Raw genomic sequence first — 16,206 nt, 5'->3', positions numbered from 1 at the left:
CATTTCAGAAGTACACTGCATGAAAACTCAACAAATTCAAGCCTGAGCAATGTTAAGATTATTTCACTGCCTAGTAAAAACCTGTAATTTTGCTGTTAAATTTGAAGTTTGAAGCAAGAGTCGTTAATGGCCTAACAAGAGGTGAATCCACTCATATGGTGCATTTGTTTTCACTAGCAAGTGATACATGACCTCACCCAGAGGCTGTGGTAGAAGCTCTCAGTTCAGAGTCAGCACCCAGAGGACAAAACCAAGCATCAGGAGCTGGACCCAAGAGCAAGAGAGCAATATTAAGAGCCATAACTGTTACGACAGCAAGACTGCCCTTGTTCAGCAGGAACTCAAGTCTGTGAGCAGTTTTGCCTACAGAGTAAGCAGAACTGAACTCTGGCTGAAGAGGAGTCTCCTCATGAGGTTAGCTAATGGGATGAGCCTATGGCTCTGATGTGTAGTTCCGGTTTTTAAAATTTATCCTTTTAGAACCGTTTTTGTCTTAGTTCATTCAATTCATAGCATACAAAGCATTATCTATTGACAAATAACCTGTATAAGATATAGACATAGGAGAACATTTACTAACAAACTGTCAGATTTAATGTTTTCGTGGTTGTAAATGACTCATTATACAACTTGAACTTTACATTTAAAGACAGTGTGTATATACGGTATTTCTCTTGGTATTTGCTTTATTTTTTTAAAGTATGTTGTTAAGCAAAAAAATGTTCTGTTGTACAAACCTAAGATGTTGAAGACACTCAGCTACTGTTAGTCTTAAAATATATGCTAACTTTTCTAACTGCTACATTGCATAAACAGATATTTAAAGTCTGTTTAAAAGCAGATTACTTATGTAACAGTTCATAATAAACCCTATAGCAACAGTACTGTTTTCATGCAAATTCTTACTGGATGTCTCTTTAAAATACGCCCTTTTAGTCTAATCTTTTAATACAAAGGTAAAACGGTTCAGAAAACAAAGCAATAGTGTTACTATGTAGTTCTTTATCTACATAAATTTGAATCAACATCAATTTTATAAACATAATGGGCCAAATTCAGCTGCATTATAAACCCAGAGATGCCATAATATTCTGTAATTAACATTTCCTACCTTTGCAGAACACTAGGCAGATGGTCATGTTTTAAAGAGATTTCAGTATAGTGGCTGGAAGTCATTCCCCATTAATAGTGCAATACAAATAAGGTGTCTTAGCCCAGGATCCTGTTTCAAAAGATGGTATAAAATCACACCTTTCACGGTCTTTTTGCATTAAATAGGAAAATAAATGCTTAGAGGATAAACTCTGCAACCTAAAAGAAACACAAGCCATCAGTTGTGCAAATAAACTATAGTCAAAATATAGTCTTCAGAGAGACCAAGGATCTCCCTGCTCAGTTTTAGAAGTTAGAGGATCACGTAAGGCAGAAAAATTTTGCTGCGTAGTCGTTAGCCTTCTACAACTGAAGTCTATCGAACAGAAATATCAATTTCTAAACAGGCATTAAGATTAAAAAAAAATTGAAAAGTGAGGTAAATTTTATATTTTAAAGTGCTTTCAGTGCCTATACAGTATATCTAGATGAATGATCCCACAAAGAAAATTTGTAAATTGAATTACTTTAACTAATTATGACACCTTACTTCTGATGCAACCTAAAGAATAACTCCTGTGGTCTTCACTGATTCAGGTAAACCCAGAACTTACACAGGAGAGACCACACAGAGTCTTGTGTGACAGTTAATTGTTAAATACAAAACTTTCAAGGACAGGAGAATAATTTGACTTTTCAGTACTGAATTTTCCTTTAAAACTGACAGCACTTATTAGGAATTACTGTCAAGTGACCTGGGGCTATGAGGCAGATAAAGTTTTCCATAAGGATACAGTAAAAGAAGGCCTTCAGATGAAAGCAACTTCAGATTTGGAGCTAACAAGTGATGACCAATTGAAGGGAGCAGGATCAATGATCAAGTACAAATCCCTGTTGTAGTCACCCCTCCTGAACACACAAACATTCAATATTCATTTTTTATTTTTTTACAAGTCAACTTTTCAAACACCTGCTCCTATTTCTGACCATATAACTTTGCATTCTTATTACATGTGTACCAAGAACAGGATTATTGTGTACAAGTATATTTTTTCCTCAAGCAATGCATAAAGGAGTGGGTGTTCACATATGTGTAAGGCGTATGTGTGAGCATTCATCCATATTAACATTTTTGGTTTGTCAGTGGCAAGGTCTGTGTGCAAGCAATCAAAAGACAGGTTGAGATACAACAAGGGTATCCGTCCCATCTGCAAAACTGAATCAATCAAGTGCTGTCAACAGAGATTTAGCTCACACAGAGCTTGAGTCTTACAACATGTTATTACCTTAAAGGCCATGGTATTAAAGAAAATTACATAAATTAAGCCATTTCTCACCACAGTATTACATCCTTTATCATAGAATGTCCTGAGTTGGAAGGGACCCAAAAGGATCATCGCACAGGACAACCCCAACATTCACACCATGCATCTAAGGGTGTTGTCCAAATGCTTCTTGAATATATTCAGGCTTGGTGCCACGACAACATCCCTAGGAAGCCTGTTTCAGTGCTCCACCACTCTCTGGGTGAAGAATCTTTCCCTAACATCCACCTTAAATGTCCCCCCGGCACATGTCCCTGCTGTTCCCTCAGGTCCTATCATTGGTCACCAGAGGGAAGGGATCAGCACCTGCTCCTGCTCCTCCTCCTTCCCTTGTGAGGAAGCTGCACACTGCAATGAGGTCTCTCATCTGCCTCCTCCAGGCCAAAGAAATTTTTCCTGATGTCTAATCTGAACCTTCCCTGGTGCACCTTGAGGCTGTTTCCTCTTGTCCTATTGCCTGTTACTTGGGAGAACAGACCAACACCCACCTCACCACAGCATCCTTTCAGGCAGTTGTAGACAGTGATAAGGTCTCCCCTTAGCCTCCTTTTCTCCAGGCTAAACAACCTCAGTCACCTCTCCTAACAGGAGGGCCACTTTGTGGCCTCCTCTGGACTCTTCAGTAGCTTTATATCCTTTTTATACCATGGTGCCCAAAACTGCACACAGTGGGTGGCAGAAAGCTGGACCACACCAGTGTGGAGTACAGCTTGACAATCACCTGCCTCAATCAGCTAGCAGTGCAGTGCCTGATGCACCTCAGGACACGGTTGACCTCTTGGCTGCCAGGGCATGCTGTTGGCTCGTGTTCAACTTGCCATCAACCAGAACCCCCAGATCCCTTTCTGCAGGGGTGCTCTCCAGCTTCTCACTCCCCAGTCTGTACGTACATCCAGGGTTGCCGTGTCCGAGGTGCAAAATTTGGCACTTGCCCATGTTGAACTTCACGTGGCTGGTGACTGCCCAGCTCTCTAATTTGTCTAGATCCCTCTGCAGGGTCTCTCTGCCCTCAGGAGTGTCAACAGCTCCCCCCGATTTCATGTCATCTGTCAATTTAAATGTCTATAATTTAAATGTCTGTCAGAGGAACAAACAAACAAAAACCACAGCTGCCCAAGAATATTGGAATCCAGGTCTGTAGCTCAATGACCATTGCTAAAAGAAAGGTGGCTGGGAGCCCTTCTGCAACCACGTTAGGGATTCTATATCAGTTTTTTTCCTGCCAGCTAGGGATTTTTCTGTCCAAGCAGTGTACTGCAGTTGACAAATTTTCTTTTCTCTGAAGAGCAGTGAGAACAAAAGTCTTCTGAGCTTTGCTTCTCTGCCTGCTCAGGGGATCTGGTAAAACAGGGAGAACAGATGGGCAAAGTAGCATGTGCAAATGTATCTCTGAACCTGGCAAGTCACTCAACAGAAGACCTAGAAGGGACATTTCAGCTGTCACATTCCCTAAGGTATCAGATAACATTTTTGGTGCTGTTTTTTTGTTGAGTATCTTTTTCTTAATCACAAGAATTTTCATATATTAAGCCTAAAATGAGAATATGTGTGGGACTTCTGGCATTGACAGCATTCTGTTAGTCCAAGAAATCAAAAAGCTCTGTCCACTGGGTCAAAATTTGTGACCTTCCAGAATAGGGCTTGGATTTTGCTGTGCATCCAGAATTGCCCAATTCCACTAATAGAAACCACTACAATTAGCATGGGAAGAGTACAACTGGGCTCTCTTCTCACTGTGGCATTTTATTTCCTGAATCTGGGTAGCTGCTCACAAGAAAAAGGATTTACATCCTAGCTGCATTTAACACCCACAGACCCTGACTGATTTAGCAAAAGATACAGTGATTCAGTACACAGAGGATGGATTAAAAATAGCGACATTGCGGCTAAATTGCCACCACTATGTCTCTAAACATTGACAACCACTACGCAGACACTTACGATGCTTGGAAATTACCCGTGGAATTGCAATTGTGTGTCCACAAGCACAGGTTATGAAGCATCCACTGGACATAAACGCAACAAGGCCAGGAAAAGGCAGCCCGGCAAAAAAAAACCCAGCTGTGCAAGGAGTTACTGAACAAAACCAATATTTCCTATTCCACGCATTTCAGTTTTAAAATGGAATGAGTCAAAAAAGCAAGGAGAGGGAGGCATAGCATAAGCTCAGTGGCATCACTGTGCCCTGCGATATCATGTAATGGATACAGAAGAGCTCAAATACACAGAGGTACTGATTCTACTTCCACTATCTGCAATCCATATGTTTGTTCTGGGAAAAAACAAGCATCCATAATCAATACAGAAGGAATCCTCAACTGTGCCTCATATACTTGCGCAACTGATCAAGAAATAATTCATCCCTGTGCAAAGCTTACCCTTGTAGGTCTGCCAAGGTCAGTGTCACTTTAGGTTATCAGCTGCTGGAAGTGCTGGCCAAGTCAAAAGTGCCTAGAGCAAGCTTTAAACTTACATATTCAACTTCTTTGACAAAATGTCTGTGCCTTATTATATCTGAGTTTGCAATCCCCTGATAATGCAAGGCACATTCTTCCCCCATATTCCTTATTCTCTGCCCTTACTTCCTTTTTTGCCTCAGATAAATCTTCCATATGTAGCAGAATGAGGCTTGATTACAGAGAACATACTAGTACTGCTCAGTTGACATTCACCACCATATGTCCTTCTTAAGAAATATTTCAAATTAGATATAATACTGGTAAGGGGTTTTTTTTCCAAGAAAAGGTGTGTGCAGTTTCCTACTGTGATTTAAGAATAAAAATCTATTCTTCAACCTAATGTACAAGCAGTCTTCTTATCAAGTATGCTGCATCACCACCATGAGCTACACTCTAAGACCTACATTATCCATGTAATCTGAATGCATGCTTTTGCTCTGGTCATACTCTTAGCAAGTATCTCAAAGGCAGTAGCACCTCTCTGGTCTATTCTGCACCTTCACAGTAGCTCAGGGCTTTTTTTTTCACTGAAAGTTTATAGACCTTAAGTTTACTGCAGCGCCTAAGCCAATTCTCAAGCAGCAAAGTCACTTAACCAATTTTTTTAAGATGTAAGCATGTTTTTCTCTTCCAAATCTGACAGTACCACCACTCATCTTTACATAGAGATTCAGTGTTAGAAACTGGAACTGTTTGGGTGCCACAGGGAATTTAATGACCAGTTAATTTCTCAAGTAAACCTGGCAGAAATGCAGAGGGCATGCAACCTGCCAGGCTTTGCAGCACTCTACAAGATGAGGAGCAAAAGCTTCAGCAGTCAGTGTAATTTTACAAACTGAATCTGAATCAGTTATCCTGCAGGAAAACATGATTCTTCCTTTACTGTATCAGTACTACAAAATGTTTCACCTCTGAAAATTATCCTTTAAACATAAAATAATTAGCATTCTGAAGGGAAATGGAGAAAATACTTATGCTTTGACTAGCACAAACCCGATCCAAAGATTTCTGTGTCCCTGTTTCAGTTAAATCAGTTACCTTTTCTAATCTGGCTGTTTCCAGCAACAGTTCAAGTTGCAAAGTCTCTGTCCTTAGAAGTACTAAACATGGACCCATATCAAACCAAAAGAGCAGAAAGCCATTCTCTAAAGTAGAAAGCAAGGCTATTATGACAAGAAACCAAACAGATGCGTAACATCTTGCAGAAGTCTGATTAAAAACAGAAACATGAAAGTTAAACCTCTCAGTTAGATCAGATTGTACAACAAAGACGCAGCTGGTACAGAAAGACGAACCTTTGCTCCACTGTCTCCCCTTCAGAGCAGTCATGCCAGTAGAAGTGTTGCTATTTAGCTTTACAAATTCAGGTCATTAGGCTTATATGCACAGAATAATTCCCTTCCCACCATGAATCATGAAATGAGTGTAAGGACATGAGCACTCAGGAACTGGGCACCAACCAGCACTTGGTTTCAAAACTTAGTACGATAGTCCAGGAACAAACCAAATCAATACAGTCAAGTTCAATAAGAGAGTCAAAGCTGAAATTACCATTACAACCAGGAAGAAAAGGGAAGTTATACATAAACCTCTGAATAGTACATCACTCAATCTCCATTCTTCCCTATCTACTACATCCTGTCTTTTTTTTTTTTCCTATCCTTCTTTTGGTATCAAGTCAAATGGTTATAAAATGTTAGTGTTGTATTTTTTTTAAAGCTGGCTGATCTAGACAGTTAGACCAGATGATCTGCAGAAGGCTGAGCAGGAGACAAATTACAAAAGAAACATATTAAGCATGTTTAAAGTGCCTTTCTGCTTCCCAGAGAATCTCCCTGAAAACACATCAATCCACCTATTTGTTTTATTTTCAGTTACATATTTTTGAAAATAGGTCAGAGGAGGAGATAATATGGGTTAACAAGAGTATAAGGAAGCAAGAATGAGTGGTCTTTAGATGCTAAAAGAAGAGGCTGTTTATCCAACCAGAAGGACTGTCATCATCTTGTGTTCTAGAAACACGAGATTTTCTTCATCCCTGCATGTATAGTGAGGTGAGGCACTGTTTTAGAATTGTTTCATAAGGTCAAATCTCTTTGTCTCATATAACCTCCACTCATCCCTACCTCCTTCATTCCCAAGGTCGAGTGTAGAAGATAAAATAGAGGATCTAAATTTGCTCTTCTAGGAAATCTTGCAGCACTGCTGGCAATCAGAACCTCCATGGCCTTAACGACTGCCTCGGAGCAAGAAGGAGATATGGAAAGTTGACGAATAGGAAAACCCCTGCATCATCCTATTTCCAAAGACATTCAGATCAGGGGAAAACCAGGAAATGGTATTTCCAAACTAACAAACAGCAATAGCATGTTAACACTCACAGCAAGCTGCCAGTCTCATTGGCTCTTGAAACTCTGCTGCAGCTCCCCATACTGCTTTGCTTTTGTACTCCAGAGGAAATTTTATGATAATCAAATCACTCAACCGCAAAGACAGAAAAAATTAGCATATAGATAATTCTTTTTTCTAACAACATATGCATAGATACACTATCAAAGGACTTTTTCCTATCCAACAACCAAAGAATTAAACTGAATTCTAGTACACCAAAAAGCAAATGCTAAGATGAGTACATAGTCACAACTGGGAGCTGTTACATTGTTTCCCTGACAAAAATAATTATCAGACTTCAGATCAGATTTCTAACTCTTTCCTCTGAAAGTCTGCATTTTTAAATCACATCTTTAAACAGGACAGAACAGCAAATGTAATGAATCATTTACCGGCGATACTAATGCCCTGTGGCATAATCTCTTTAGTGGACGTAATCCTGAGAGAATTTAAATGAATGTCCCCTTGTATTTTCTTTATATACTAATAATGCTAGCATTCTAAAAGAAATGTTTTAAATAAATAGAATTTTTTCAGCATGATTTATCAAGTTAGATCCTTGTAAATCTGGCAAATCTGGCCTAGCCAACATACTAACTTTCTGATCTACTTGCTCTACAACATCTCTCAGATAGCCTGTTGGAAGAACTGAGAAAACTCCACCACATGCAGAAACCAGAGCTGAAAACACCTCCCATCACATCAAGGCTACTGCAAAAAGGCATCTTTCATCCTGGTTTTGACAAAATCCCTCTCTGTACAGTAATGCAATTTATCTGATGGATTTCTCTTTTAAGTGAGGAATGAAGTCCTTCTCTGTAATGTTACTGTGTATGAAAAAATTGAAATAGAATCTAAATACACCAAACATAATTGTGTTCTCCATCTCTCATATGAATCTAATATCATTCTTGCACCCAAACAGAAGCCTTAGATGCAACACTTATCCATTTTGCAGTGTAAATAGCAACCCTGTAAATATTAAGTACAACCACAAGAACCTTAGAATTACAGTCAATGAGAATAGCATATTTTCTACAATTTCACTGCTAGAGTCTTTTTTAGTTTCTTAATCTTATCCTGCGTGTATGCACTGTCTGTCTGTCTGTCATCTATCTATCGATCGATCTATAAGGTTAATAAGGGCACACTTAAGTGCATTATTGCATGGGTGCATACAAAGATAGTTATGTACCTCTTCTTTATCACCAGATGCCCCTTCCGGTCCCTGTGCCCTTTCCTGCAATTTCTTCCCCTGCAGCTCTTACAGCTGGTGTGCAGTGGTGTGTCTCACCCTGACTCATTTTCAGAGATCATATGTATAACGGAGTTGGGCTTCATCTACACACATTTCATAATAATTCGTATATTTTTTTTGGTGAACATTTCCACTGGATATTCCCTTTGGACTAAAATATCCTAGCTTCTGCAAACAAGCCTAGTCTTGACAAAATCAGTCCTAGACAATACCATTTTTGTGCTAGTCTCTGAGATAAATTTACGGGATAAGTGCAACAGTGACAGATGACGCACAGGCTATCAGTATGCCTCTGCTAGATTTGAAAGATGGATTCTTCCATTTGTGCAATTGGTCAGAAATGGTCTGAGTGTTATTCTTCTAAAAAGAGAAGGGGCTAAAGCCTGACACAACGACCCCACTCTTTGAGATATGAATCATGTAACAGAGAAGGAAGGTTTTAAAATGTGGACACTGCAATGGGAGAGGTATCCAAATGCTGCCGACAGACCAGACTACAGCAGAAAAAATTGTAAGACTTAAAAGAGGGGTGTCAAGGCTTATTACCATGCACAGACTCAGCTTTCGTTTCAAGCTAAGACCTAGCTTATTGTTACAAGCTCATATTTATACCTTACGAAAAATGTCAACAGCACTCCCACAAGTCCCTCATAAAAATTTCCACAGTATGTTTTTCTCATTCCAACCTCCTTGTGACCACTGTTATTATTTTCATGCCTTCTTGTTACTGCCAGCGATGTTTATTCTTCTCAGGCCCATGGCTTGCTGGATATTAAATGTTCTGTACTCCTGCTCCAGAGGCTTAACAACACTCGTGGCCATTTCTTGCTCACCATCTCTTCCAACATCTCCCCCTTTTTGGTTTTCATGAATTACTAATATTTGTCTTAATGCTCTATCAATCAAGCTTTGCACTAATTTGATTAAGCAAGGCACAAAAATCAATATACTACAAAAAAACCCAAGTAAAATCGTAAAACCTATCATAACTGATTTTTTAATCCAAGGTCCCAATCATTTATTGGAACTGGGATTGCTTCTTGCTTTCTTCCATGACTGAAGGGCTTACTGAGGAGCCCAAAGGGGTGGGATACTGAATGCCTGCACCTCTGGGCTATTAACCTGGAGTTACATTTAATGAAAAGAGAGGCTGTATCCTCCATACTTCTTTCCTAGACTCACATTAAAGCCTCAGGTCTCAGAGAAATAAAAAAAAAAAAAGAATGCAAAAATGAGAGCATGTGCTTATACAAGTCAGCAATGGTTAGAACTGCCCAGGATGGTTACGTCTGAAGCTAAGGAGGGGGAGCTGGTGTTGTAGTTGCAGCAGTGTAATGCTTAATGCTTCCACAGAACAGCTGTGACTGTTCTTCTTAGGAGTCATGGTCCTCCTTCGGAGGAGAGGAGGATGTTCTGGATTTTACAAGACCAAGACAAATGTTTGTGTATTCTCATTTTTACTGTTGCTCATGATAAGGCCATTTTATCTTAATTCCTTCAAGATTACTGCAAAGCTGGTAATTGCAATCAAGCTATTTTAGAAGTCCAATTTACAGGAGATAAAATTATTTATTATTTATTTTCAGTTCTAAGTAGATCATTTGTGTTTTCTCTGAGTAATATGATGTGTACAAAATATCCCTAAAAATGACAACTAAGTGGAGAGATGCAGAATAATGACTGTCTATCTCATAAGTACCAATGGCCTTCAGAATGCAAATCATTATCACACAAACACGGGAATAGCATAGAAGGCTTACAAAGACTATTGGAAATAAATAAAAGACATACACTATGCCATGAAGGCTATAGCCACAAAAACTACTTAAACAAGTATTCTTTTGACAGCAATCCCCACACAATCACAGTTCTCCTCCTGCTAATTCAGCTTAGCATTGCTCTAAAACTCTCAAAATTCCATTTTTAGCCTAGAAAAGCAAATTTTCCCCACACATGTTCTAACATCTCCCACCTCTCCCTGTGCCACTCCAGATTCCTGAATGACACAATCTTTCTGGATATCCACCCCTAGCACCCATCTTACTGGGAATGGGATTCAGGTACTGGAAGTGACAGCCGTAAGTAGCTGCTTCTAAAAATTCCTGTTAAAATTGTTTGTTTGCATACACACACACAGAATTCTTAAGTTACTGACTGGCTTTTGTGTGGATGCAATCTATTACCACAGGGCTATTCAATATATACAACTTCACTCAGTCTACAGAATTAAAACACAAATTCACTTGGGTGCAATTTAGAGTGGCAATAACCATACCGTTTATATCACGATCAAGTACAAAGAGTTGATCTAATATCCCCAAGGAGAACAGAGTGTAAATAAGGATCTTTTATAAGAACGCTCTGAGATTTTTTCCTGATTCTTTCTGATTGTGACTTTGGAAAATCCTTGCAAGCCCTTCCAAACTAGCAGGGCAAAGCTGAGTTTTTTTGATTGCTGCTAAGATATCTGATTTTGTGTTAAATACAAACTCAGTTGTGACCTTAAGTAAACTAGAAAAATATAAGTTCCACCACGAAGAATCACAAAGACTCCCTCTGTATTGTCAGCAACTTATGAACGTGAGGCAGTTATAGCTAAACCTTAGTTCTCTAGCTGTTAACTAATATCTCACTTTTCAGGAACACTTTCCTGAGTGGGAGTAGCCAGGATTCTTCCCACCCAGATCCAGGGAAGAGGTAGCAGCAATCAGGATGGTCAAAGACACAGCACTGGTAGATTTGCACAGACAGGCAGCACCACGGAGAACATAACATTTGGGAATCCCACGCTAGAGACATAAATCCTTGCAGAGCCCTTTGTTACAGTGAGGAAGATTCAAATTAAACTTCAGAAAAACCTCTTTAATGGTTAAGAGAGGGACGCACTGGAACAGATACTCAGGGAAACTACTGTAGAGTTTCCATCATAAGGTCTTGGATATCAACTTCCCTGAGGTATGGTCGAGAGTCCTGTTCTGGGCAAAAGGATGAACTACAGGTGCTTCTGAGGTCTTTTCCAGTCCTGTGACTCTGCTCTCAAGTCTATTGTCCCATCTCCAGACAGGTGGACATGAATGTTTTATTCTATGTTTTTTTCAGTTTACACATCCTTAGGTGCTAATGATGGAAGTGAGAACAGGATGCAGGCTTCCACTTCTGAGATTGTTCTTCTCCCTCCCAGCATGTATGGGAGCTTTTCTCTTGAATCTGTATGGTGCTCTCCAGTCTCCTGACAGATCAACAGCTATGTGTGCTGCTGCCTTTCTGCAGTACCAGAAAAAGATCTGAAGACTTTGCACTTTCAAAGACAACCTCTTCTTTTTAGTGTATTCTCTAGGTCTCCAGAATGGGAGTCCAGTGATATAATGATTCCCCCAATTCATGTGCATGCTGTACCCTGCTTTTCCTTTAGCAGTCTACAAGAGAGTTTATTTTTAGGATACTATCTCATGATAACCTTGATAACCCAGCTTCTACATAATCTAACCCTTAGTAACTCTAACCTATTTTCTTCTCTAGCCTGTTGTAAGCCCTGTATCCTTTTTACAGTTTCTAAGCAATTCTTTTTTTTTCAGTTTTTGTAAATTTTTACTAAGGAATTTGGCATTACACAGAAACTCTGCTGCACCCCTAGCCCTGAGAGGCTTCTCAGCTCTGCATTTAGCACTGTTTTACCACCTGCAGGAAGCAAATAAAACAGCTAAGGACAAGACACGGTACCCATTTCATCCTTCTATGTCGTTTACACTACACCTTATGTTTTTATGAACAACAAGTTGTAAGCTGAACTATTTTTTTACAAGACCGCATTAAATGCACTGATTTCTAAACTGTGATGGGTGGTATAAGGCAACGGCACTCATGCTACAGCCTGCATGGAGCTACCTGCTCATGTAATGCTCTTCTTTCTAACTGCGTAAGTATGTTAGAATTATTTAAAAATCACATGCAATACTATTCTAATGTTTCCCTTTCATGTAAACTATAATCACGGACCATGTGATCAAGCAAGGCAGAAATATCAGTCCTGTTCATACGTGCTTTGCACTATGAGAAACTGCATGATACTGTTTTTCAGGGCTCAACTCTAACTTATAACATTTTCTTATTTTTTTCATTATTCAGAGGATGATGTTTTCAGTGTCTGGAAACATGCCACGTGCTGTCTCAGACATAAGGGAGTAAAGCAAATAAACTATACTGGAAAAACTCCCTCTGTGATTGGACTGGCAATTTATGTGAATAGAAATCTTCTGCTCATTTCAGTCAGGAGAGAGTTACAGCCAAAAATCCTATAATGAAGGCCGTATCATACAAATGTGGATTAGGAATTTCCCTAAATTCTATTTACAGAATAAAATACTGGACAAAGATTCAGAGCATCTCTTCCCAGTCTATGCTGAAATCTCTTTCTTGTGTGAAACGTCTTCAAGTATTTAATCTTTCCATAGTGATTTCCCCATCTACAAAGGGACATAATAAAACTTACTTTTTCTTTATGAAGTGCTCTGAACTCTATACATGAGAAGGGCTGTATTTAAAAAAAACTCACATTTTTGTCACCATTGTTACTATTAAACCAACACAAGCAAGAATATTTGACAAGTGATGGGTTTCATGCTTATCAAAAGTAAGTAGCAACACTGGGAAAAAAGCTCCATATTCTAGTTCCTAAAGTTCATCATACTGAGAAATACAAGGCTTGTTTAACACAGAAATGCCCCTGCTGATAAATTCTGGAATCAGAGAATTGCTTGATTAAGAAAAAACCTCTGAGATCACCAAGATCAACCATACCTGTCCACTACTAAATCATATCTCTAAGCACTTCATCTACCCATGTTTTAAACACGTCCAGGGACGCATGATGCTTACTTAGGGAAAAGTTTGAAGAAACTGGAACCATCCAGTCTGTGGAGGAACTGGAGTCTGCATTTCTGCAGCACAAGACCAAAGACAAGGAACAGAACATGAAAGGCAGCCAGAAAGCTGAGGAGCAGCAGCTCTGCTTAACATCTGCCATGAACAAGATGAGAAATAGTAGACTTAAACAGCAGCAAGGATGCTCCAGGTTAGACCCTGGTAAAATATTTCTTGTATATACTCAAACACCCTCCTCAGCAGCCTCAGTTCTTTTGCCTGATAACCTTTTCAGTGAATAAAGTTTTCCTGTCTAATCTGAACCTTCCCTGGTGCAACTTGAGGCCGTTCCCTCCTGTCCCATCACCTGTCACTTGGGAGAAGAGAACAACACCCACCTCACTACAATCTCCTTTCAGGTAGCTGTAGACAGTGATAAGGTCTCCCCTCAGCCTCCCCTTCTCTAGGCTAGACAGTCCCAGTTCCCTCAGCTGCTCCTCATAAGATTTGTTCTCCAGCCACTTCACTATCTTTCTTGCCCTTCTCTGCACACACTCTGGCACCTAAATGTCTTTCTTGTGGTGAGAGGCCCAAAACTGAACCCAGTATTTGAAGTGCAGCCTCACCAACACCCAGTACAGGGGCACAACCACTTCTGTGGTCCTCCTGGCCACGCTGTTTCTGAAAAAGGCCAGGATGCCCTTGGCCTTCTTGGCCACCTGGGCCACTGCTGGCTCATGTTCAGCTGACTGTCAGCCTACACCCTCAGGTCCTTCTCTGTCAGGCAGCTTTCCAGCCACTCTCCCCAAGCCTATAGCTCTGCACGGGGTTGTTGTGTCCCAAGTGCAGGACTCAGCACTTAGCGTTGATGAACCTCCTCCTCTTGGTCTCAGGGCAGAGCTTTCCGGTTCTCAAGCAGATCAACACTTCCGCCCAGTTTAGTGTCATCTGCGAACTTACTCAGGGTACACTCAATCCCCTCATCCATATCATGGATAAAGATATGAACAGAACTGGATCCAATACCGAGCCTTGGGGGACACCACTTGTCTTCAACCGGATTTAACTCTATTTACCATCACTCTTTGTGCCCGGTCATCCAGCCAGTTTTTTACCTAGCAGAGGGTATGCCCGTCCAGGACAATGGCAGTCAATTTCTCAAGCAGAATACTGTGAAAAATGGTTTCAAAGGCTTTACTGAAGTCCAAGTACACCACATCCACAGCCCTTCCCTCATCCATTAAGCAGGTGACCTTGTCATAGAAAGCAAACAAGTTAGTTTGGCAGGACCTGCCTTTCATAAACCCATATTCACTGGGCCTGATCACCTGGTTATCTTCACCTGGAACTTCCTGGCAGTGAAAAAGCTTTGTATAACCCCTTAGTATCAAGCAGAAAAGCAACCGAGTATGGACACTACCGAAATTAAAAGTTGATATGATTCAGGAGTCACCCATGTGTTACAAGTGTGTAAACACATCCAACACATTGTTCCCAGGGGAGCTTAGTTAGCACAGTTGGCACCAACAACTTCTTCCACTGTTTTCAGTATGCAGAGACAGAAAGATCGCGATTCAGATAAATCCCATCAGCAGCGCAGCTGTTCAGAAAAAGCCATTGGGAGCCCCCTCTGGAAAAGAGACAGCCAAACTCTGTCAACAGAAGCAATGGGCTAAGAGAGTCAGAAGATAAGCATGGATGTTAAAACTGCTGCTATAAACTTCTTCACTGTGAAATCTAGTAGATGTACAGCCTGTAATTGGTTTCATCGTGCTATGCTTGTGCCACATCGAAGAAAGTAGCTGAGAAGATGTAAAACCAAGTGAGGAGATGTTGGTTTCACAGTTAAATTGCTGAATTTGGTAAGATACATGTACCTTCAATCTCCTTAATATGTTAGCAAAGCTAATTTTTACACTTACTGAATGAAATTGTACACTGCTTTATCCCTCGAGCTCATTTTCTGACTAAGTTACGTTTACCACTAAATGCAGCCCATTTTTCATTCACATGTGCACCAGCACATAGCAAATATGAATTCAGGCTACACTTTCTTGTCCTTTTCATGTTTAAAACATCACTGAAATTCACAGCATTAGTGCAAGTTTTTCTTCTTATAATAACGTGTTTTGTTATAAAAACCATGGATCACAATCAGAGGTAGGCAATACTTGGGAAAAAATAGAGTACATGATGAACATTATAGCAAAAATCCATAAACTGTGAAAGTAAAAAAAAAAAATTAATTACATCTTCCTAGTCTGGAGATAATGTTTAATTATTAACCCACACAACGACAATAAAAACGAATGTTCAAGGATGTACTACTTTGGTAAACTTCCGTTTATACTTTCTTAAAATCCCTGTTTCTCACTCCTGTAACATTTTCTTTGGGAGGTTCTCAAACTACCTTATAACATGCCCGTGAAATACATTGCTTATCTACTTTACAGATGAGAAAATCAAGCAAAGCGTAATTAATTCATTCTTCTAAAGTTGTAATCATCCCTATTACAGAGATCAAAGATACTCGACTGTAATTCTGGGAGTAAGGGAGCAAAACAGAGAAGGAAAGTTAACTGCAGTCTCCAAATCACAAGGCAAATGAGGGATAAACCTGCTTCCTGCAGGGTGCTAAGAAACCAATTAAAGAATGATGTGCCACTAAGACAAATGACAAGCTGCCATCCTAAGATGTCATTGGCCTTGCCACTTGCAGTCAGAAATGTTACAAAATGGTACTTAACTGCTATCTCAAGTCTGCAGAGAGTGGAACAGAGGTTGTATGAGGCAGATCTGGGATTGAGAATAAGATCGTGTC

The 16,206-nt window shown here is 39.9% G+C and overlaps 1 protein-coding gene across 4 annotated transcripts in view; it reads right to left on the bottom strand.

Annotated features, from left to right (window-relative positions):
- Positions 1-16,206, bottom strand: part of SUSD4 (sushi domain containing 4) — a 73,960-nt gene that overhangs the window by 53,102 nt on the left and 4,652 nt on the right. Inside the window, exon 1 of one of the 4 annotated variants that reach the window (XM_054063696.1) lies at positions 4,359-4,456. The exons of the other annotated variants lie outside the window; for them this stretch is intronic. Within the exon in view, the coding sequence (XP_053919671.1) occupies positions 4,359-4,431 (73 nt within the window). The 5' untranslated portion in view covers positions 4,432-4,456. Of the gene's footprint in view, positions 1-4,358; positions 4,457-16,206 lie in introns of those variants that run through there. 4 annotated transcript variants of the gene reach the window in all.

Source organism: Cuculus canorus, chromosome 3, assembly GCF_017976375.1.
Source record: "Cuculus canorus isolate bCucCan1 chromosome 3, bCucCan1.pri, whole genome shotgun sequence".
Classification (NCBI taxonomy): domain Eukaryota; kingdom Metazoa; phylum Chordata; class Aves; order Cuculiformes; family Cuculidae; genus Cuculus; species Cuculus canorus.
This window is presented reverse-complemented; position numbering and strand designations above follow the sequence as displayed.